Source organism: Protopterus annectens, chromosome 8.part0 (assembly GCF_019279795.1).
Source record: "Protopterus annectens isolate FY-2018-M chromosome 8.part0, PAN1.0, whole genome shotgun sequence".
Classification (NCBI taxonomy): Eukaryota; Metazoa; Chordata; order Ceratodontiformes; family Protopteridae; genus Protopterus; species Protopterus annectens.
The window spans coordinates 420,950,571-420,976,256 of record NC_056741.1 but is presented as its reverse complement, the minus strand read 5'-3'; the positions used below and the strand labels follow the sequence as shown (position 1 = coordinate 420,976,256).

Genomic DNA, 25,686 nt, shown 5'->3' with positions numbered 1-25,686 from the left:
TTGTTTCTTAGAACTTGCTAGTTTTCTAGTTTCAGCACTCAAGTCTGTTTCTTTGAGCTCAGCCCTTGTTCAGGACTCACTGTAGGCACTAAATAAGCTACAAATTACTACAGCACTCAACTTTCCTCACTTGTCTAGAGGAAAACAGTTTTTAGTACTTAATAAATAAGCACCTATCCAGGCAAGTCTAAGAGTAAGCTCCCGATGTTTTCTCCTGTCTACCTGATGAATCTGGGCATCTTGGGGCAATGCAGCAATTACCTCATGTACACAGACAACCCTCTCCCCTCTTACCACCCAACACTACAACCTGTGAGAGATGCACTTATATAACCAAACTGGAAGCAAAGCTCTCTTCACCCAAGACTGGACTAGACCGTCAAGAGGCGAAGGTAAACACTTGCACCACACCACACTCATCACATAGTCCCTCAAAACCTACACCACCAAAACACACACCTACATTCGTGGAGGCTCTCAAAAAAATCTACCCAAGCAACAGAGACCTCGAAAGCAGAAACATGAGCAACCTCCACCCCCCCAACACAACCCAAATGACACATAGCACACAAACTCAGTGTGCCATTCAACCACAGCCCATAAGGCATAACAACATACCTAACACTCTAGTCATAGGTGACTCTACAGTTAGGCACACTGATGTTCCACTCACCAGGCAAAACAAGGAGAAAGTCACTGTCAGCTGCCTGTCAGGTGCCAAGATCCGCCACATAACGCATGCACTCAGGTCACTCCACAGCAAGTACAAATATGACTCTGTCATTGTCCATGTTGATGTGAATGACCAGAGATGTACCTTCCTGGACAACATGAAAAGAGACTTGGAGGAGCTTTCTGATCTTGTAGCCCATGCAGGTATGACCCTAGCCCTGAGTAGCATCCTGCCATCACCCAGAATGATACCACAGTACAAGGACAAAATGATTGACTTCAACAATTGGCTAAGCTTCTGGTGTCATTCTAAGGGGATCCAGTATCTGTCTGCCTGGGATGACATGATCGACAAACCACGATGCTTTGCCAGAGATGGCCTGCACCTGTCGCCCTTGGGATTCCGGATACTCGCTAAGGCTCTTGCCACCCCTATAGTGCCTTTTTTAGGCAAGATTCAAATGACAAATTCACCACCGTAACAGGTACAAACAAGCAAAATCTGAGGGTAATGCTACTCAATGCTAGAAGTCTAAACCTCAAAATGGAGAACATCGACATTTGTGCAGTGACAGAGACCTGGTTCAAGGCTCCAGAGAGCACCCCTGCATTACCAGGCTATAATTCATACCACACCTTTCGGCCACCTAACTTGGACCAAAGCACTAAAGGCGGGGGGCATGTCAATATTCATTAAGGTATATCCACACCTCCAGGCTAGTTGCTCAGCATAATGCATCTGAGATTATCCAAGTGCAACTAACTCTGGGTAAGACCACAATGCAAACTGTAGCTTGCTACAGATCCACCACCATGCCCCAGGATTCCCACTCCTCATTTCTTGATACACTGGAAAATATTAGGGTACAACCTAACACCCTAATAATAGGTAATTTCAACTACCCTACCATTAACTGGGAAAAGTACACATGTACCAACTCTTGTGCTCAACGTTTTCTGGAATTCATAAATTCTAATGCCTTGGATCAACTTATCCACACCCCCACCAGGGGCAGCAATATCCTAGACCTGGTCATTACCAACATGGACAACCAGTGTTCCACACCAGAGGTCAATTCCTCATTGGTCAGATCCGACCACAAGCAAATCAACCTAGATATCTACATCCCAGCCCCACCACCCATTAGGGAAACCACCGTAAAAAATTTCTCCAAAGCCAACTTCACGCTTCTTAAGACAGAAGTGGCAAACTTCACGACACCCATGCTGACGGACAGTAGAGATACGACTGCTGAATCCAACACAATTGCACTTTATAAGCACTTACACAGGTGCATGGATCATGCAATCCCTAACAGAACCAAGATGCTATCCTCCAAAAAAAGGAAGCCAATCTGGTTGTCCCCTGCTATAAACAAACCTTACAACAGAAGAAAGAAACTGTTGCAAAAAAAAAAAAAAAAAAAAAAAAAAAAGAGTAAAATCCCATGACTGGAGGAACTCCGTGGTCAGCCTCAGTAACAAGCTGAGATCCCTCATAAAATCTTCCAAACCTAGTTACGAAAACAAAATCGCCACTGATTCTAAAGACAACCACAAAGCATTCTATAGCTATATCAAGAATCTCAATGGCAACACTCAGATCTGCTCTAAGTTACAGCGCAATGGTACTAAATATACAGAACCAACTGATACTGTCAACAGCCTGGCAGATAGGTTCAGTGCTAACTTTACCCCTCTCTCATCCCCTAAAGGGCCCATCTCTATAACAGAAGACTGCAAAGTACCTGTAATCATGGCTGCACAGGTAAAAACACTCTCCAAAGCCAAGAACACAGCATCCATGGGACCTGACAACATCACAGGCTGTGTTCTACATGAACTACAGAACGAACTGGCACCCCACCTAAGTACCATGTTCAATCATAGCCTCACCTCAGGCTTTGTGCCCACTGAATGGCGCACAGCAACGGTTATCCCACTCCACAAAGGGGGAGCCACCACTGACCCCGGGAACTACTGCCCCATTAGCCTGACGAGCCTGGTCTGCAAGGCTATGGAGCGTATCATCATGGAACTTATAAACAATGACATTGGTAATCTCCAAACTCTGGACCCTACCCAGTTTGGGTTTGTAAAATGCAGATCATGCATTTTACAATCAGATGTCCTAAACCTGACAGACTTCTTTGAAGCGGTCACCAAAGCTGTAGATGAGGGTAAGGTGGTACACACAGCCTATCTAGTTCTTGCCAAGGCTTTCAACACCATCCCCCACTCAGGAATTATAGACAAACTCACTAAACTAGGTATAAATCCCTATGTCACAAGATGGGTTGCCAACTGGCTCACTGACAGAACCCACACTGTGTAAGTAGTAGACCACAAATCCACTTCAGGCCAGTGACAAGTGGAGGATCACAGGGTTCAGTCCAAAGTCCTCTCCTGTTTGGTATCTACTTCTCTGAAGTACAGGCTAACACAGAAGATCTTTGGCTAACAAAGTTCGCAGATGACTGCAAACTAGGAGCCATAATCAAATATGTGGTCATCCTACAAAAGGGCCTTACTGAGACAGATGCCTGGTGTCAAAGCCATGGCCTGAAGCTCAAAGCCAAAAAGTGCATCGTCATCCCTTTTGGTAAAAACTCTGCACCCATGAACTACCACATAGGCGGTAGTTTGCTTAACACCGAAAGTGTGATGAGAGACCCTGGGATACAGGTGGACAGTAGTCTCTCCTTTGATAATCACATTGCCACAGTAGTCAGGAAATCCTTCTATGTGGCACAACTCATCACAAAAGGTTTCTCATCCAGGAAAAAAAGAGGTAATTGTTCCCCTCTACTCTTCACTCATTAGACCCATTATAAAGTACAACGCCCCTTTTGGTATGTACCTCACAAGACATCTACAACAACTGGAAAGGCCACAGAAATACCTCACAAAGTGGACTATCGGCCTCAAAAAGATGCCCTACGCAGACTGTCTCAAAAAACTCCAGCTTTACTCCATCGCATATCGCCTACGCAGAGGCGATCTCTGCCTAACATACAAAGCTATGTCAAACCCAGAGCTGTTGGACATGCACCACGTAAAGAAATCCCAATCCCTCCGAGCTACACGCTCTAGAGACCTAAACCTTGTCAACAGAACATGCTGGAGGGATAGATTCCTGTCCGAGAGACTTCCCATACTCTGAAACAAACTATCTATCTATATCAAACAAAGCTCCTCATTAGCACTCTTCAAGAAAAATCTTGATGATTGGACGAGAGACAGGAAGTTCACCCCAGGGATCACTTCTGTGGCTCTGCTTGACAGGGGCAAAGGAAAATAATTTTCTTGGAAGGCAAAAGCCAGAGTACCGTTTGGCAAGGCTTATATAGACCCTAGGGCCAATAGCCTAGTACCTATGAACCATACTAGTCCTTACCGAAACATGGCTACACACCAATGTAAAAAAACTAAAAATATAATACAGCCAAACTTTGCAATAACCAGAAGAGCTAGATCTAAACAAAACAAAAAAAAAATGGGGGAGGGATAGCCCTTCTATATCCCTCTACGTTCAATATCACACCCTACACTAGTAATATACCCATCTTTTCTAATGCTGAGGTACTAATCTCTTTTTTTGAACCTCAACATATCGAAAAGAATTTGCATAATAGTAATATATACCCCACCAGGTCACAACATACCAGTGTTGGAAAATATTTTATTCTGGACATCAAAAACAATAAACCATGAAACAATAATCTTACGAGATATAAATATAGATTGGCAAACCATAGATTCTAACTCCCCCATCAATAGTATAAATCTGTATGTTTCTTCTAAGCTTATCAATACTCCAACAAGATGCAGCAAAGATCTTACCTGCCAATCCACCCTAGACTGGATCCTAGTATCCCACCCTGCCAATTCCCCTCTTCTGGTACACTGTTTAGCTCCCAGAGCGATCATCTGCCAGCTTATTCCCTTAGAACGAATTCTCAACAACTAAGAGTACACACTGTAAAATCAGTTATGAAATTAATTTTTGTCAGCATAAAATAAACATCTCTTACATGAAATAGACTGGACACCTCAAACAACTAAACCTTAATGATGCTGTACTATGCTTTAATAACACATTCCTTCACGTACTTAATACCCTAGCTCCCGTTCTTATGAAAATAATCAAAAAGTACTCAGCACCATAACTCTCTAAGGAATGTAAACATCTGATGAAGCAAAGGGACCTAACCTAGAAGCAAAACAAAAATGAACAAAATCACGTTAATTTCAAAACACTACAGAAAGTCACAAAGCTAATTAACAGAGATAAGAAGTCATATTGTTTCCCAGCTTCAACTCCAGCATAAAATCAACCTCAATAAATTTTGGCATGCCATACCTTCTCTACTTAACCCGAGACAAACACACAAACTATGTGAGCTGGAATTAAAGTTTATCATTAATTTTGACACTATGTGGCCAAAGGGTTTGAATCAAGATGTTAATATTTGTGTCCTATTATGTTACAGGGCACAATTACGGAGGATAGGGGAGGGATGGAATTGAGGGATGGAATTTAAGCAGCATTAAGCAAAAATGTGCATTCAAATATAAAAATATGTGTATTCATAGGTATTATGGGTAGATATATTATGTGGTTATTAATAAAGTAAAAGTATTAAATAATAAATATGAAAGTACATGTTTTTGTAACAGTGTAACTGTTAAGTCACTTGATATGTTTAACAAGAAATGGGAAAAAATTGCAAAATTATTTTGTGGGACCAGGTCCAAAGGTTATTTCTTTAACTGCATTCAACAATTCATCAATGATGTGTTAATTATTCAATGAAATGTTTGAGTGAATAATTAGTTAGGATGATTAAAAAGTGAGTTGTTTGATGCTTTAATGTATTCCCTTGAAGGCCATGGGCTGACGTACTAGGAAGCATTAAATTACATTTTTTTGCCTTTTCCTGAGTGGTTTTGCATTTGTTCCAGTGCTTTTTATTCGTGTATTTTTCTATTCAGATACCAACCCTAAACCATCAACTACTTCTAACCCTGTCATTAACAACCCCCTACTCAACAAAATGTCATACAAGCCCCATTCTCATTTCAGCCCACATCCACTGACATCAACTGCTACAAACACTAAAACCCTGCTCCACCTCAGCTGATAAACTTCCACCACACTACCTCAAAAAGGCTGCTAACTTAATCGCCTACCTAATCAGAATCCTTATAAATAGGTCTTTATCCGAATCAGAAGTACCTACCATATGGAAACAATCTCACATCAGCCTCCATCCACAAAGGAGGCAATTCTTTTGAACCATCCAATCTCCGTCCTATATCCATCTTGTCACCCATATCCAACATTCTCAAGAGAGGTATCCATCAGCAGGTAATGCAATATCTATTGCAAAACAATCACTTAACCAAAACCCAACAATGGCTTCTGAAATAGCCACAGCACAGCTACAGCCCTATTATCTTTTACAGACACCATAAACAAGGCCAGAGATGCCGGATGCTTTACAGCCTCACTATTCTTTGCTCTCTCCAAGGCCTTTGACACAGTGTCGCACCCCTTACTAGTGAATGCACTGTAACTTAAGACTTCTCACATAACACAGTAAAATGGTTTCAGAGCTACCTCAAGGATTGTAAATAAACAGTGAAGTGGGTCCAATGAATTCTGACCCTTTCCACACAATCCTACTGGAGTCCCTTAGGCTCCAAACTTGGTCCCCTACTCCAACATTTTCACAAACAACTTTCATACTTCCTTTCATCCTGGGACCCTCATTCAATATGCTGAATCATATACTGCTCAATCACTAATAGAACTACTTTCGAAAACTCAATAGTCCTTTTACTGCATTCGAATTCTGGCTAAGAAATGCCCAACTCTTTCTTAATCCAAAGAAGATTAAACTAGTACTCTTTCATTCCAAAAACATCTCCCATGTCAATGATTATTTTAACATCCTTGCATCTGACAACACCGTCATACAAATAGTGTAGAAAACCAAACTTCTAGAAGTTATCATGAACAATAAACTTTCATTTGAAACCCATATACAGCAAAATATAAAGAAAACTTATCAAGAACTAGGACTCTTGCATAGAAACAAACATTTCTTTACTGTAGCAACCAAAACTACCTTTGCATAAACATTTTTACTTCTCTCCCTTCTTTACGGTGTCCCTTTTCTAACTAACTTACAAAGTACTACCCTAAGCAAGATGGAAAAGTGCTACAACAAAGTTTGCTACAAGCGCTAAATATCACACACACCACTGTAAACCACTCCTAAAGCTAAACTGGCTTGAACTCCCCAACCAACTTGCGTTTATTCAGCTCTCCACCTTTCACAACCTTATTTTCAAGTCTACTGCCTTTCCTGCACTAGCCAATCTAGTCACACCTTACACACCAAATCGATTCCTATGATCAGAAGACAAAAATCTCTTAGCTATCTCAAAACCCACAAGAAAACCAAGTCACTCTCTGTATTCATACTCTGTCTCTATACTTTGGAATTCACTACCTGGTCTATGTCTGGCTTAACCCATTTCAAAGCCTCTTTAAAAAATAATCTCAAAAATACATGTCTGCACCTGCCTAAAGCCTGCCTAATGCTCATCCTTCTCTTCTGTCACATTTCAATCCCTCACAGTCTGCAAGATCCTAAGGCTCTTCTAATTCCTCCTCTGTTTCTATACCATATCCTTAAGCTACTGCTCAGGCTGTATTGCTTCTATTCTTCTTAACTCCCTCTCACACACCATGTTGTCTGCGTCACTAACTCTCTGGCTGCTATTTTCCTAACATTCTGTTTTTCATGTACTATAACAGTCAATGTCACACACTGCACTACCTACGTAATATTTTTGACACTATCTACATCACGTATGGTGAGAGTGACTATTACTGTCCATAATGTTTTAACTCTATCGAATTGTCTAGATGTGTAGTATATCTTGTAACAACTTGTAACATAGTTTGTTCTTTCAACTGATTTTTGTACAGTATTTCTAATGTCATTTGTATTGTACTGTATTTAGAGCTTTTCTCTCCGGGCCTCTGCTGAAAACGGGTTCTGTAGACCTAGTCAGACCTCCCCGGTAAACAAATGTCAAATAAATAAATTAAATAATAAAAATAAAGGGTGAGAAAGGTGTCCCATTACTATACCATCGAAGCAACATTTTACATGCACAGCCTCATTTAAATGCCATTAAGCACACAATTGCATATGACTGCCTCTGACTTTGAGGGTTGCACATATTAGGAAATCTCTACAAATCACACTAAGCTTGTGTGCATCTTTAACTTCAACTGCATTCTACTCACTTGCAAAAATGTCTATGAATACAACATAATCAGACAATTTCTTTCCTTAATGATTTTTGCTTGGGCTAGCCGTCAACTATTAATATCTTCCAGTAGCTGCTTTTCTAAGTCAGCATTAGTGCATCTGAAATTAAATTTTTGGTGTCACTGGCAACTGCAGAATTACCTCCTCCCCTACCAATAAATAAACAAACATAGTTCTTCTCTAACAAGTCTTTACGATTCTCTGGCAAACAAGTTCTGCTCAACATCTATTGCACAAGATTCCTTGCCTGATCATACTCCTGCAGACCAAGCAGCACCCTCTAAAGTCTAGAGGTGTCTTACACAAAACTTTCTGGATGTGCTTGTGTCAGTTTCTATTCTTTAAAACAGATTTCAAGGAATTTCTCATATTCATTCATTACTAATAGTTTTCCTATCTGTACAGATCTCTTTTGTGCATTTGTAAATGTTCTTGGCAAACAGATAACTGGCTTAATTTATCATAGGATTACAGCTCCTATACCGTTCTGATGGACATCTTGCAACACAACTGGCTTTCTGCATCTGAAGTGGGGGACACATCTCTTAACATATCTACCTTAACTCATGTAACTTCATGCTGCACAGCCTAAGGGAATGGGGTAAAACCCATGCACCCATTTTGATGCAGCTATGAGGAGCACTTTTGACAACTTCTAAATTCTTTTTCTGATTATAGTACATTTTCCAGGGTAAATCTTGTTCTAACAGCTTTTTGAAGGGCAGTGTGATGTCTGAGACATTAGGTAGAAATACTGCAAAAATAAGCATCATTCCTAGAAATGTCTACAATGCCAGGTTGTAGTCAGGTCATTGTATCTACAGAAATGGTCAGACTTTTGTTTTGTGAAATCTAATAAATTTTCAAGGGTAAACCACTGCACCGGAAATTCAGCAAAACAGCCACTTGCACTTAACGGTGTTTCTCACCATTCCCTTAGGCTATGCAACAGGAAGTTACACGAATTAAGGCAGATATGTTGAGAGATGGAGTCCCCACTACATCCAAGGGAAACTATTTTATTGCTGAGGGGCTAGATCAATTCTGTAACTGCTGGGTGTGGTGTGTTCTCACTCCATTTACTAGGAAATCCATACTTTCCTTCATCAGGCTTAGTATATCTGATGTTACAATATGACCAAGTACTTCAGACCTGTAATGAGTTTTATAGTTTCTTTAGCTTGAAATTATATTGTCAATGTACTCTGCAGCTAATTCAGTTTCCTGTTCTGTCTTGTGTATTAGCACATACTAATTAATCATTCTATTTGCAACACTTTCCAAATTACTAAGTACCCATGAAATACCTCTTAAGGAAATCTGTGGTGCTGATGAAACACCGAACTAGAGTCTACAGAATAAAGAAGTTATGTCTTACCATAACATTACAACTGTGTTGTCAATCTTCAAGTATTCTTGATTAGTGGGTTACAGTTCCGATCCTCAGAACCGATCTGGCCATTCTATAGTTCGTGTGAAAATCTCTCCATCTGCAAGTCTACTTACAATTCCCTTCTCCAGTTTATTTCAGATCAAGTTTACAATCAGATAGAAGATGACTGTAAAATATAAGTCAGAAACCTTGTCCAAGGTATACCTAACAATAAGAACCCAGGACAGGATGTTGCTCCACCAGAAATCTAACGGTGGGGGCAGGCAGGAGGGATCCAAAAACAGATGACGATCGACAATACAGACAGAATGCTATGGTAAGAAGCAACTTTTTTATCTGATGTTGTCAATCTTCATCTATTCTTGACTAGTGGGACAGAGTCTCCAGCTAACTTAGATCCTGGGTGGCCTTATGGAAGAACATTCCTGAGAACCACAGAACCAAAGGATGCTCTCCACCTGGAGACCATATCCAATTTGTAATGAGTAATAAATGTACAAGGCTTAGCCCAAGTTGCAGCTGCACAATTTTCTGACATGGAAGCCTTGGAATGGAAGACAGCAGAAGTCACTACTGATCTAGTGGAATGTGCTTTGACTGGTTTTGGTAGCTGTATATCTTTCATCTACACGAAGCTGAATATGAAATCTCTTAACCATCTGAAGAGAGTTACTTTGGACACTGATCTGCCCACAGTTGCACTAGAGAAGGACACAAACAATTGTTCAGATCGTCTGAACTGTTTAGTTCTATCTAGACAGAACCACAACTGCCTGTGTATATCCAGAAGGTGAAGGCAGTACTCGCCCTTGTTACAATAGTTCGGAAAGATTACTGGTAAGTCTATAGACTGATATTAGTCTCTGAAATCACCTTAAGTAGAAAGATTGGTTTTGTCCTGAATTATACCCCATCCTTATGAAAAATTAAGTAAGGGGCTTTAGAATACAGAGCTTGTAATTTGGAGACTTGTCTTGCTGAAGTGACAGCTACAAGAAGCAATGCCTTCCAGGAAAGGAATGTTAAATCACAGATAGCTGCCAGTTCAAATGGTGGTGTCGTGACTGCAATACCAGAATGAGATCCCAGGGTGTAAGATGATCTTTTAAAAGGAGGCTTTTACAGTATTGTACCCTTCAGGAAGACCATGCAAAGTCTGTGGGAAATTAAATTAAAGGTTGGTCTCCAAATCTGGTATGAAAATTTGAAATTGCTACTAAGATAACTAACTGTAGAAGCAGAGGCTCCTTTATTAAAGATGCCATCTAGAAATTCCAGAATTTTATCTACTGGTGCTGAAAAGGAGTCTAAGTTCATTGTCTGAGGTCCAAACAGAACATCTCTTCCATTTGTTTAGGTAGAGAGTCCTGGTAGATTGTTTATGAGATGGCAACAAAATGTGCTGCCCAGGAGTAGGTACATCATTGTGCCTGGCAACTACTGGAAGTGGAAGAACCAAGCTTTCAGCTCGAGAGATTGAAGATTGGGATACACTAGTCCCTAGGGGTGGGAATCCAGTCCAGAATCCATGGTCAGCACAGTAGAGGAGGCCAGAGGCAAAGAAGCCAAATCTATTGCGGCCAATAAGGAGCAATGGGGATCACTTTGCTTCTCATCCAAGATGCTTTCTTGAGAAATAACAGGATCAGTGGGAATGGGGGAGCACAGAGAAGACCCAGGGGTCAATTGTGGAGAACAGCTTTTCTGGGGGACTTCCCCTGATGGGGAATCAGGGCAAAGTAGTTTCAGCACTTGTTGTTCTGGGGTGAGGCAAACAGGTTGTAGCAAGGCTGGCATCAACAAAGAAAAATCTCCTTCGCCACTCTACAGTTCAGAGATCACTTGAGACACACGATGATGCATCTGCTCAATTTGTCCGAAATTATGTCAAAAGTCCCCGGGATGTGCGTTGCTATCAGAAAGCAGTTGGAAGATATGGTCTACTCCCACACTCAAAGGGCTTCGCGACACAATGCGTGGGACTTGTTTCCCCATTGTTTGCTGATGTACCAGACCACTGACATGTCCAATTGAATAGCTATAATCCCTAGAGGTAAGGAAGAATGAAAGGCTTGTAACACAAGAAGGACTGCCTTTAACTCCAGTACACTGATGTGCAGGTTGGCCTAAGAGGATGACCAAGTGCCTTGGACTGTCCTCCCCAGATAATGCCCCCCACCCCCATCTGGGAAGCATCAGTGGTCACTATGGCCTTGGGCTGAGAGAAGACAAAGGGACGGCCCCAAAGAATCTCTTCTGAAAACATCCATGAATTTAGATTGCTTTTGCATCAATTGGATATGAAAATTAAGTGGTTAGAACCGACCATTGGTTTGCTAGTAGCCAATGGAGGAGCCTCATGGGGAAACATTGCTAATGGAACTAAGCTGATGACAGCTGCCAGAGCCCAGTGCCTGCAGAATCAGCTGAGCAGGTATTTTGCTTGAGCATAATAGTGGAAGAACCTGCACCTGTATCTTCTATAACCTGAATAGGGGAAGTGAAGCTATGCAAGGTCCTACTAAAGGTCAGACAGCAAAAAACAAAAATTATCCTAATGGCTCCGGACTGGCCTCACCAGCACTGGTACCAAATTCAAAGGAATATGTCTCAACTCCCTCCTTAGTACTTGCCTCAAATACCTCATCTAATATCTCAGCAGAACAATCAAATTCTGCACACTCAGCTCCAAACTCTGAACCTTGCAGCATGGCTGATCATGTAATTATTCAACCAACACCTCTCAGTAAATCTGTGATGGATGTAATTTTGGAAGCCAGAAGGCCTAGTACTAGAAAATCTTATGCTGATAAATGGAATCCAACTGAAGGATAGGGCATCCCCTTTCCATGCTTGTCTGTGATAAGTCCTTGTGCAGAATTTGTCCAGCTGATAATTTTGGGGAGAGGCAAATAGATCTATGTCTGGGCTCCCCCATTTCTGTGTTACCCTGCTGAAGATTTGTGGATCCAGTTTCCACTTGGGCGGGTCAATAAGATTTCTGCTTAGGTCGTCTGCCAGAGTATTTTGTTTTCCTGGCAAGAATTGAGCTTGAAGATGTACTTGGTAAGTCCAGGCTGTGTTCCACAATGACATGGCTAGTCTGCAAAGGGGGTAGGAATGTGTACCCTCCTGCTTGTTTATGTACCACATAACCATGGTGTTGTCCGTCTTTATCAGTAGTTGTCCTGGATGAAGTAAATCCTTGAAGGCTGTCAGGGCATTCTGAACAGCTAGCATCTCTTTCAGGTTGATATGCAGATGCATTTATTTGGGGCTCCATATGCACTGAATGTATCTCCCCCCAGGTGGGCTCCCCAAGCATAGTCTGATGGGTCTGTAGATAGGGTTTGGGTGGCAGGGGGTAGAATGAATGACAGTCCCTTGTTTTGGTGACATGTCTCTGCCCACCAAAGAAACTCCTGTTGCATGCAGGGAATGAGAGGAATCATTGTTTCCAGACTGTGACAATGTTGACTCCATAAACTTTTTAGGTACCACTGAAGTTTCCTCATATGCAGTCTTGCATATGGACTTAGTAGAATGCAGGAAGTCATGAACCCCAAAGCCTGCAGAATTTGTCTTGCAGATAACTGGGTTTTTGTTGCCATCTGTTTGAAGTATATAGTCAGTTGCTTTTGTTTGTCTGGTAAGCTGTATTCAAGCTTGCACCCAGGAATGTAATTTTTTGAGAGAGTACCAGTTGTGATTTATTTTCGTTTGTGTACCCTAGGCATGTTAGAAGCCTTTTTACAAATGCCAGATGTTGAAGAAGAATGTCCTTGTTCTCTGCTTGAATGAGACAGTCATCCAGGTAAGGATAAATTTGTATGCTTCTTTGTCTGCAAAATGCAATTACTGGTGCCAGGCACTTTGGCTGATCTACTGCGCCCAGGGTCTTTACAAAGGGCAGTGCAGAGAATTGGTAATGCATAAAACCTGCCTTGAAGCGGAGGTATCTTCTGCACGATTCCCTTATTGGGATATGCAGGTATGCCTCTATTAAGTCTAGAGTCACTAACCAAGTCTTCCTGCCCAGCATAGGCAACAGCTGTTGTAAAGTCAGCATTTTGAATTTTGAAATGCCCAGGAACGTGTTCAAAATCGATAAGTCCAGTATTAGATGCCAGGCATCGTCTTTTCTGGGAACCAGGAACAGTCCTGAATAAAAACCTTGTCCTTTTTCCTGTTCTGGTACTGGTTAAATAGCCCCCATATCCATGAGGGACATAACTTGTTTCTGAGCCTCTGCCCATTGATTCTGTGGCAGATCTGGCCAACCGTTTGGAATTGGCAAAGTATGGAAATGAAATCTGTACCCCTGGGATACTATGTTTAATACTCACTTGTCCTGGGTAATTAACTGCCAATTTTGAGCATGAAGTGCCAATTTTCCCCCAAGGGGGCTGCCAAAAGATAAGTGCTTGGCGATGGCAGAGGGAAGTCATTGAGATTGCTTACTGTAGGGTTGTGCTTTGTTTCCTCCAGATTTGGAGATGAAGGCACCTCATTGCTTTGACCTGTAAGAACCCTGTGACTGGTATCTAGAGCCTTTTGAGCACCTGGATTTGCCTGGAGTGGCTCTGTTGGACACAGGAAAAGACCACTTTTTAGTAGGCCAGTGCCTACTGAATCTGGGTGGCTGCACTTGTAAGAAATCTTTCACAGTTTGCATAGATTTAGCTTTGTCTTCCATTTTCTTTAAAACCTCTTCTGCTTTATTACCAAACAGAGTATCATGCTGTAAAGGGGCATCCAACAATTTAGCCTTAACATGATCAGGCAGATTTTGCTCCTTGAGCCAGGCATGCCTTCTAATCACAGATCCCAGTAACTGTGGCCCTGCAAGAGGCCTCCAAGGAATCAAAACCACATTGCAAAGTATGCTTTCCAACCTGTTCTGCTGCATGCAATAATTCCTGTAATTCTTTATTTTCCACACAATCAGAAATCAACATCATTTTCTGTTTCAATATGCCCATAACATGCTATTGATATTTAAGCATATGAAACTGGCAGTTTAAGGCCCTAATTGCCAAGGTTGAAGACGTTTAAACCTTCTTTCCCCATCTATCCAGCGCCCTGGAATCTCTATCAGAGGGGGTATGATTTTTGGCTGCAGAGGCCTTTACACCTTTGGGACCCTGTGAGATAGTTTCAGGATCACCAGCAGGATTTTTGAATAGAAATTTGTGGGAGTCAGGAACCCTGTAATATCTGTCTGGCTTACTAGGAGCCGGAGGTAGGGAATCAGGAGCCATGCTTGATTCTGAAAACACATCAACAATGTCTAATACAGGAGGTATAGCCAAAGGCCTATGATGAGGAAGAAGGAAATCCCTAAGCCTCTTTTTTGATTCAGAGAAATCCTGACTCTCCCAATGAAAATGTTCCCTTAAAGTATGCAAGGTTTCTCCAAAAGAATAATCCTCCGGAGGAGATGCAGATGGGATGGATTTTTCTGCATCTGAATCCTCATAGGGAGGTATAGAAAATTCCTGATCAAAAGTGGAATCAGAAGAAATAGAAACCTGATCTGAAGATTCATAATCAGTGTCTTGCCTAGGCCTCTTAGCAGGGGGGAGTTGGGAACCCCCGATCAAGGTAATTAAGTCCTCAGCCATTTTGATAATCTGTTTTTAGGCATAGAGGCCTGAGCACGTGGCTCATGCGTCGGTTTTTTAGACTTAGAAGAAGTTTTTGATCTTGTCTTTGAAGCTGGAGTCGGTTTTATATAAAAATGTTGAGGCCTGAAAACACCCTCAAAAGCCGATGCCTGCTCAGCGGCTCTGGACCCATCCAAAAGAGAGACATCCACGGGTTCAATACTCTGAGAATCTCGCGGCATACCGGACTCTGCATGGGTCTCGGTAGAGGCCTGCAACTCAAAAGTAGCAGGTATCAGAGGCTGCGAAAGCACTTGAGTACCTGCGAACCGGTGACTGGCTTAGGAGAAGCTTTGTCGACGGTTTTGGACCTCGATGGTCTGTCTCTTTTTCTTTGCGTTTTTTGAGAACTCTGGTAGTCGGATTGCTAACCAATGACATTTCAGGGTAATTAAATCTGGATCCAAAATATTTTGATGCAAAAATATGCCGGCACTTAATAGTGCGTTGGTTAAATCTAGCACAAAACCGACAGCAAGGCACATTATGATCGGGGCCTAGGCAAGGAATACAGTACAAATAAAAATCTTTATGAGGTATTTGCTTCCCACAATTAATGCAATTATTAACTTTTACTGACATCGGTAAGGAGCAAGAAAAAGTTTCCCCAACAGGGTACTTAGCTTTAGTTGACGACTTCAGTTCTGAAACTCGAATGCGAAAATTTCAGGAGTCGGCCAACCGGCACTTGCAAACTGCTTCTGAATAAAATGGCGTCGGCTGCATGTTTTATACCCCTGATGACCTGACGTCATGGAAGAGGAGACAGCAACCGATGCAGGACCCAAGACTTTGTTACTCAGGCCGACTGAGGGCAACCTTCCAGCAGATTACCCAAATGTAATGACTGCAACAGTGAAACACGAAGAACATCTTAAATATAGAAATACAGTGATGCCGATGACACTGTTAAAATACAAATTTGCAATGTTAATCAAAAAAAAATCACAATGAAAAAACTAACTCACAATTTCAAATAAAAATCAACACGCTATAATACATACTTTGGTCGCAGTATCAAACAATTCAATAGAAAGCAAAAATAATCTGGATAGTAGTACTACTAAAAAGCCGTTTAATACATGAAATATGCAAATGAGCACAATTAAATATCAATAGCAATGTTTCTTTGCTTACACAATTAAACTGTGACCTCATCTGCATATTTTTTCCACTTACATGTGAGATGATGTCAAACTACACTGTGGAAAAATATTTCTGTGAACTATGAACATTTATCTACTACAGGGAAAACAAACTGCTGAATATTTATGTCTAAAAATGTACCCACAGTGAGAACAGCAAGGAACTACTGGTGCAGAGTATTTATTTATACAGTAAGATACTCAAAGATGCTGTTTAAATGCCATCAAGACAAGGGGTGTAGTCAACGGCAGAGCTGCATACAGACAAGTAAATATCATGCTTGCAGACTATTTCAAAATCAGCCACAGGAGGACACTACTCATATCTACATCAGAGATGCTACTGGATATCATTAAAGAGGAGCAAAGTTGCATTTAATCCAAGAAATCCAGTCTGCCAATTCATAAAATGTTGTTAGTTTTAAGTACAAGGCATTGCACACATGTAACAGTAAAGTACGCCTAATGAAAATATTGACAGTACTTTCATGCCACAAAAGGTTGCTCAGAGATCACACTGCATTCTGTGGGAAAAATACTATTTAGGTATCTAGTACTGACACTGGCTTATCCTCAAACACAATCATACTCTATCTCTGCATTATTTTAGGAGTAGGCAAGCCGTATAAAATCAATCAGTCTAGATAATGAAACAGTAAAACTATGCATTTACTTACCTCAGAGCACGCAGTGTTGACAGTGGAAACTCTCCATTATCACCATAATCTACATAATAAAGGTCAATGTTTCCATTCTCCAGGAATCCAAGAACTCTGGCTCGATACCAACTCTGCTCCCCAGTATAAGGGGCAGCTACAATATCTCCAACTTGAGCACTCAGTACTTCATCCTTGAGTAAAGGGAGAAAGGAAAAAGCATAAAGTGCAAAAAAGGAAACCAATGCCATATAAAGTACAAAAACAAAATGCCATATACACAACAAAAACAATGTGCAAAAATATTCAGTCTCTGGTTCACTCTCTCAAACACACTTCCTGCCTCCAACCAGACCCCGGGTTTATCTCTAGCTGCAGACTGAAAGAAAAAAAAACTGCAGATGAAAGATTAGTTTTTAACTATATTTTTAATCAAAATATAAGCCAAACTTCTCAGTCATATTCTGATTTCTGAGGCTCTGTATTAATATGAATTAGGTTCTCCCATTCGATTCTCGGCTGGACAGCCTTCTGTGTGTTGTCTGCTTGTCCTCCCCACGGTTGAGTGGGGTTCGAAAGACATGCATGAATGGGCATTCCTTGATTGAAGGTTGGGCGTCAGGCTGGCACCTCAGCACCGTAAAAATCAACTGCCAATCATTAGCGGACCTGCGTTCCGCTGAGGCTACCCCTAACCGGGAAAAGGCGAAAGAAGAACAACTACTGCTCTTTTGAACTAAGAAATGAACTGTAACTCCAATATTCCCCAATGTACATCAGGTCTAGAAGCTGCATAACACCTAAATATTTAAAGATCTAAAGAATCTTCTACAAAAGCATCACTTTTATACTGTTCTACTCCCTATAGTCACAATGGTCAAAACATAACCAAGAAGCAAGGCTAGTGTTGAATTGTGAGTCTGCCTCTAATGCAACACAGCTGGGCAGACTCAACAAAAATAACATGAGCTTCAGAGGATGTGTCATAAGGCTTAAAACATGCCAGATGGCAGAGTTCAAATCCAGTGGTTGTAGCTTAAATATCAATGCAGAAATTTTCACCAAAGTGTCGCACAAGAAATTTATGACCCACTTTTTTTACAATGGGAGATTTTTTTTCTGAATGCATCATCTTCATAAAACCACACAACTGTCTATCATAGACTCAAACACCTGAAAAAGAATTGTGTAAAACCATCACATAGCCTTTGTCAAAAAAAAAAACCAAAAACAAAAAAAAAACAGATGTGTTACATATTTACAGTAGACCAACACAATATTTTCCCCGGGTTATGTTTCTGCAAGCATACCTTCATCACCACAAATGCATCCGACTGTATCTGGTTCAACTAAAGGCTACACTAGAGAATAGGTCCTTAATGCTCTCATTAAACCAAGAACACTGCATCAATGGGCTCAGACAATAGCCCAGGATGCCTTCTAAACAGCATGAAACATGACCTATCAGGACCTTTGGAATTGCTATTTAACTATAGCCTCCAAACAGGCTTTGAGACACATGAATGGAGAACAGCAACAGTTGTCCCTCTGCACAAAGGTGGGCCATCTACAGACCCATAAGTCTCACTAGTCTTATATGTAAAGCCATGGAAAGAATTATCATGGAAATGATCAATGATATAGTAAACCTACGGACACTGGACCCAACCCAGTTTGGTTTCGTCAAGGACAGATCATGCCTAGTCAACCTGGTGGACTTCTTTGAGAAGGTCACCAAAGCAATGGATGAGGGCAAAATGGTTCACACTGGCCAAGGCATATGACACAATACCCCACTCGGGCATTGCTGACAAACACAAAAGGTTAGGTAGAAACTCATACATCACCCAGTGGATAGCCAACTGGCTCACAGGATCCACAAAATTAGAATTGGGGAATCCACCTCTACAAACAGGTCAGTCACAAGTTCAGTCCTTTGGGGACCTATCAGGACCTTTGGAATTGCTATTTAACTATAGCCTCCAAACAGGCTTTGAGACACATGAATGGAGAACAGCAACAGTTATCTCTCTGCACAAAGGTGGGCCATCTACAGACCCATAAGTCTCACTAGTCTTATATGTAAAGCCATGGAAAGAATTATCATGGAAATGATCAATGATATAGTAAACCTACAGACACTGGACCCAACCCAGTTTGGTTTCGTCAAGGACAGATCATGCCTAGTCAACCTGGTGGACTTCTTTGAGAAGGTCACCAAAGCAATGGATGAGGGCAAAATGGTTCACACTGGCCAAGGCATATGACACAATACCCCACTCGGGCATTGCTGACAAACTCAAAAGGTTAGGTAGAAACTCATACATCACCCAGTGGATAGCCAACTGGCTCACAGGATCCACAAAATTAGAATTGGGGAGTCCACCTCTACAAACAGGTCAGTCACAAGTTGAGTCCTTTGGGGATCAGTCCTTGGACCGCTCCTTTTTGGCATTTACTTCTCTGAAGTCAAGGCCAATGTCAGTGGTCTCTGGCTGACTACATTTGCAGATGATTGCAAATTAGGAGTGGTCACTGAATCCCACACGGACACAAATGTTCTCCAGGATGGAATGATAAACTGGTGTCAGAGCCATGGACTAAAACTAAATGCCAAGAAATGCATAACACTATCCTTCGGAAAGTCATCCACCCCTGGTAACTATCAAATTGACAACATACCCCTTACAGCTGACCCAGCAGTCAGGGACTTACGGACACACACAGACAGCAATCTAGCCTTTGACCATCACGTGTCGACAGGAGTGAAGAAATCATTCTATCTTACGCAACTAATAAACAAAGGTATGCCCTCTAAGTCCAAGGAAGGCATTGTTCCACTATATTCAGCATTCATCAGACCTATCAGTGAGTACAATGCTCCCTTAGGTATGTACCCAACCAGGCATATTCAACAATTAGAACGTCCACAGAGGTTCCTCACTAAAAGAATACAGGGCTTAAGTAAAATGTCCTATGCAGACTGCCTCAAGGCTCTATCCCTGCATTCTGTCTCCTACAGGCTTTTGAGGGGAGATCTATGCCTGACATACAGGGTATTGTCAGGCCCCTCTCTGATGGACGTCCTGTATATCCGCAAAACAAACAGCATCACAAATACTTATTCTAAATACTTAAACCTTGCCTGTGATATAAATAGTACCTGCTGGAGAGAGAGGTATGTATCCCAGAGATTACGCTGTCACTGGAACAGGCTCCCCCATCCATGTGAAGCAGAGTTGCTCCCTAACCCAATTCAAGCGCAACCCTAAGGTGAACAGGAAACTCATCCCTGCTTTGGTACCTATGTCTCTAATGGACACAGGCAACCTGTAAATGGTTCATCTCTCAAGCTCTAGTTGGAAATATTTCATCTCCCAAGCCCCTGCTTATACTTATCAAGGGTATCAGAACTTGTCAGAGATTTGTAATGCAAGGCTAGGCTTAAAAAGATGCTTGTGGTCATTAGCCTAGTAGATGCCTATCACAAATCCTCACAAATTAAAAATTATAATGGTGTTCTGGTGATATAAGAAAAACAGAAGCACAGCAAATAGCTGCTGTACCAAGTCAAGCAGATATTCAATCCACATACAAATTACAACTGAAACATAAAGGGTTGACAAAGCCCCCGAAATGCATCAGATAAGCAGGTACTCGTTGTACTGCTGTTACCTGACATGACGGCACAGAAGTATTTTCGGTCCATCACAGTACATCATGCATACCCTTAACATTTATATTATGCCTACATGCCTGATTCAATAACTCTTGACTATTGCATTAGGCAATGAGTAAATCAGCTTAATTGTGTGTGGGGTCAACACCCAAAAACGCATTTTTTTTCAGAATGTTATTTAGAGGACATTACCTGCACCACTACACAACATTAACATTTAAATGTTGGCACATGCAACTATTATCTTTGAAAGCAGATATCTGATATGGCACACTGAAACACATATTATTGGTTATATCACACCATTGTGGTTGATTTTATGCAGCTTTAATGTCTTCCCATCATATACAGAAGTGGCCAAGGTGTACTTATGTATTTCTCATATTGTTTTAGGTACTGAAATAATTAAGTAATGTGATATGCCACTGATCAAATTCTCTGTCTCCCCCACCCTCTCCTCCTTATATATAGTAATACATTACTGTTGTAAACAAAATGACCATCAGCTCAGGGAGACAAGACTGACCACTGTGGTCAGTCCACCATACCTCCATAGGTGGCTGCAGAGGCACCAACACAGGCATGACAGACACCCAGCACATCTGGGTCACAATCTGTCAGCATTGCTTCCATAACTACTGCCTAACCTGTTCCACCTGTGTCAGGTGGCTCTGCCCCGACTGCTGGTGTAGTAGTACCCTCCATGAGCAGTAATAGTGGATGTGGTGATTTTGTCACCTCTCAGGAGCTGACAGGACTGATGGAGGGCATTATGGAGAGGGACCTCACTGCCCAAATTGGTAGGGTTGAATAGGTCCTGTTTCGTATTGCCAAAATGATGCCATGTCTGGCAGTGACCCAGGCAAATTACACAGGAAACCGTGATGCCAGCTTTGAGACTGAGGACTAGATTTTCTCCATTCTCATGCCAGATGTGAATACACCTCTGAGGTCCTCTACCTATCCTCAGTCATGGTGTCCCCCAACCTGTTGTGCCCATCACCATCCCTGTATTTTATGTCCTGTATGTCTGCATATCAGGTACTCAACCTACCTGGCAATCTAATACCGAAGCACCTTCCCCAACAGTCCGCTCTCATAAATAAACAAATAAATAAAAGTAGTATGCACAATCACCCAACGAGTAAACCAACTAGCAATATATAAAAGTTCCAAGTAAAACAAAGTACTGTATTACAGCAGGAAGCACAGCACATAAAATGTCCACCAACACTCGTAGATGTTCGATATATCTTTAATAAAATACTTGCAAGTCGGTAAGTGCTTTCACCAAGTACACATTGGCTTCATCAGACCATAATAATATTAAAACACACAACCACATGCTTTATAAAATCATATGATCCATTAAAACAATTCAAGTTCACCAATAGCATGTTCTACTTCTTCCTTCATTTACATATACTAATCGCTTTCAATTATTCTTTGTTAGCTTCACTTCTTGATGGGAAATGATATCATTTCAATACATGTGTTGCATCAAAAACAGTGTGCTTCACTTACTAAACTAAACCAGCTGGCCATCCTACCTGGGTAATCTCCTTTTATCAAGTACAGGTTTTATTGAAACCGTACTATTAAATACGGTCCTTTATCAGCTCTCAGCCAAAGGATCCATTTAAGTTCAGTTTCTCTAGTTTTGTTTTCAATGTTGCCCATCCTAGGTCCTACCTGCACTATCTGTATAACCTTAAACTTAAAATCTATGTACTCAATCACTATCTACAGCATATCTAGCAAGTGCATCTGTGCCGTTACCTTCCCTGATGCTGTATAAATGCTCCCTTACATGTTCTCATACTGTGCGATCAGTCTTTCCAACATAAAACTTTTTAGAGCATTCACAGTGTGCCAAATACACTAAATGCTTGGTAATACGTGTTGCCCTTTACATTAAATGTAAACTTTCTGTTAGAGTCTGGATTATAAAGATATTATCATTATCTACAAAAGCACAAAAACTGCAGGAACCACAAGGATATGTTCCATATTGTTGAAAGTTTGGTTGTCTGCCTTTATCTGGGTAGCATAACATCACTTTTAACGATCTACAGTTTCTATATCCAAATATAGGACTTTCCCCCACCACATTGCTAATCTTATCATCCATTCTCAACAAGTGCCAATTATTCTGAATCACTTGTTTAACCATGTTAACATTGCTAGTATAGGTTCATACTAGGCTATCTGCCCTAGGGCATTTACAAGCCTAGCCAGTGTGTGTTTGGCTTTCGCCACCCATTTTAAAATGAACTTTGCTATGCCCTTTTTCGAGGTTAGTATACTGTGCATCTGTCTAACAGTGACACAGAAGTGATGCCCGGAGTAAATCTACAATCTCCCATCCACTCATCAAGATTCCTCTTGATGAAAGTCAATGAGGGACTCTGCCTAACCTGGACTGGGATTTTATTCCAGAGTGAAGGGAGCCTCTGGGTTATGAATCTGTCCCTCCAGCATGTACTATTTATTTTTCAGTGCTGAGGTTCAAGTCTCTCGAGCGCGTAGCTCGATGGGATTTGGATTTTCTGAGGTGCAGCATGTCCATTAATTCCGGGTTGAACATGGCTTTATACATCAGGCACAGATCGCCTCTGAGCAGGCAGTATGCCACTGAGTAGAGCTGGAGTTTCTTTAACCGGGCAGCATATGGCATCTGTTTGAGCCCTTTGATCCTCTTGGTGAGGTACTTTTGGGGTCTTTCAAGTTGCTGCAGGTGTCTGGTAAGGTACATCCCAAAAGGGGCATTGCACTCAATTATGGGTCTGATGAGGGATGAGTAAAGAGGCAGGATGACCTCCCCTGATCTAGATGTGAATCCCTTCATGATTAAGTGGGCTATATAAAATGATTTTCTAACCACTTTGGCCACGTGGTTGTCGAATGAGAGATTGCTATCAACATGGGTCCCCAGGTCCCTAATTACTTCTTCCGTACTTAATGGATTACCATCTATGTGGTAATTTGTGGGCACTTTGTTTCTGCTGAAGGGGATGACTATACACTTTTTGGCGTTTAGCTTGAGGCCATGGCTCTGGCACCAGTTGTCTGTTTCTATGAGGCCCTTTTGTAGGATGCTTGTGTCAGCTGGAGAGTCGATTATGGCACCCAGTTTGCAGTCATCTGCGAACTTGGTCAGCCACAGTCCTTACGTGTTGGCCTGTACCTCCGAGAAATATATACCGAACAAGACAGCTCCCAGGACTGAGCCTTGTGGGATGCCACTTGTAACTGGTTTGGAGTCTGACATGGCTCCAGCAATTCTAACCATGTGGGTTCTGTCCTTGAGCCAGTTTGCAACCCATCTAGTGACATAGGGGTTTATGTTTAAGCTGGTGAGCTTATCTATAATGCCCAAGTGGTGTATTGTATCGAAGGCTTTTGCGAGGTTCAGGTAGGCTGTTTGGACCACCTTCCCCTCGTCAATGGCCTTGTTGTCTGTTTCAAAGAAATCAACCAGGTTTAAGAGGCAGGATCTGTCCTTAACAAAACCGAACTGGGTAGGATCCAGTGTCTGTAGTATCCCAATATCTTTATTTATGAGGTCCATGATGATCTTTTCCATAGCTTTGCAGACCAAGCTAGTCAGGCTTATGGGGCGATAGTTTCCAAGATCCGTTGAGGCACCACCTCTGTGGAGAGGGACCACTGTTGCTGTACGCCACTCTTTGGGTACATATCCTGTAGTAAGGCTGAGACTGAACAGTAGTTTTATGTTTGGGTTTAGTTCTTTTTGGAGTTCATGTAGGACGCAGCCCAGGACACCGTCTGGTCCCATTGATGCTGTGTTTTTTGCTTTGGAGAGGGCGGCTCTTACCTGAACATCTGAGATGTCAGGGGGGCAGCACTCTGCTGGGATAGATATTTGCCCTTTTGGTGGGGAAGGGGGGGAGAAGTTTGCGCTTAACCTGTCAGCTAGGATGTTGGCAATGTCTTTGGGTTCGGTGTATTTTTTGTCATTTTGGACTAATTCTGAGCACATCTGGGAATTCCCACCCAGGTTTCTAACATAACTAAAGAAAGCCTTGTGATTATCCTTAGTGTCCTGTGCAATTTTTCTCTCGAAGCTGGCCTTAGATGCTTTTATGAGTGCCTGTAGTTTTTTGCTAATACTGATCAGAGATGCCTTCCCTTTTTGGGATTTTGCTCTATCATGTAGTAGCTTCCTCCTTCTATTGTATAGTTTGTTTATGGCTGGGGTCCACCAGACAGGATGCCTGCCTTTGGAGGATTGAGTCTTGGTTTTGTTTGGGATTGCATGATCCATGCATTCCTGAAGGTGTTCATAGAATGTGTTTATAAAGGATTCTGCGGTCTGGGCCGTATTTTCCACAGGCCCAGGGGCTTTGAAGGATTCCACCTCGGTTTTGAGGAGTGTGAAATTTGCTTTAGAGAAATTTTTCACTGTGGTTTTCTGGGCAGGGGCTGGGGTCGGGATGTAAATATCTAGTGAGATTAGTTTATGGTCTGATCTTACCAGTGAGGGATACACTTCTGGTCTGGAGCATAGAGTCCCCATGTTGGTGATGATCAGGTCCAGTATGTTTTCCCCTCTTGTGGGAGTGGTAACAAGCTGTTCCATAGCATTTGAGTTTATAAATTCTAGGAACCTTTGGGTTAGGGTGTTGGAGCTAGAGTAATGCTCCCAGTCTATGTTTGGGTAGTTGAAGTCGCCCAATATAATGGTGTTTGGAGAGACCTTCATATTTTCCAGTGTTCTCAGGAAGGCCGAGTGGGGTTCCTTGGTTTGGGAGGGTGGTCTGTAGCAGGCTATAAACTGGAAGGCAGTTTTACCCACTGTTAGTTGCACATGGATAGTCTCTGATGCTTCGTGCTGTGCCACCAACCTGGAGGTGTGGGTATCTTTGACGAATATTGATACTCCCCCCCTTTTGTGGTTCGGTCCAAGTTTTGGGGCCGAAAACCATGGTATGAGGTATAACCTGGTAGTGCTGGGGTGCTCTTGGGAGCCTTGAACCAGGTTTCTGTTACTGCACAGAGATCGATGTTCTCCATGCTAAGGAGAGTTTCGAGTGCATGCATCTTGAGGTTAAGACTTCTGGCATTGAGTAGCATTACTCTTAGTTTCTTATCCCTTGTGA

At 41.9% G+C, this 25,686-nt stretch overlaps 1 protein-coding gene across 3 annotated transcripts in view; it reads right to left on the bottom strand.

Moving 5' to 3' along the window:
* Positions 1–25,686, bottom strand: part of TDRKH (tudor and KH domain containing) — a 1,796,665-nt gene that overhangs the window by 783,422 nt on the left and 987,557 nt on the right. For all 3 annotated transcript variants that reach the window (XM_044079937.1, XM_044079939.1, XM_044079938.1), the window contains exon 8: positions 16,906–17,078. In XM_044079937.1, coding sequence (XP_043935872.1) covers positions 16,906–17,078 — 173 coding nt within the window. The remainder of the gene's footprint in view (positions 1–16,905; positions 17,079–25,686) is intronic.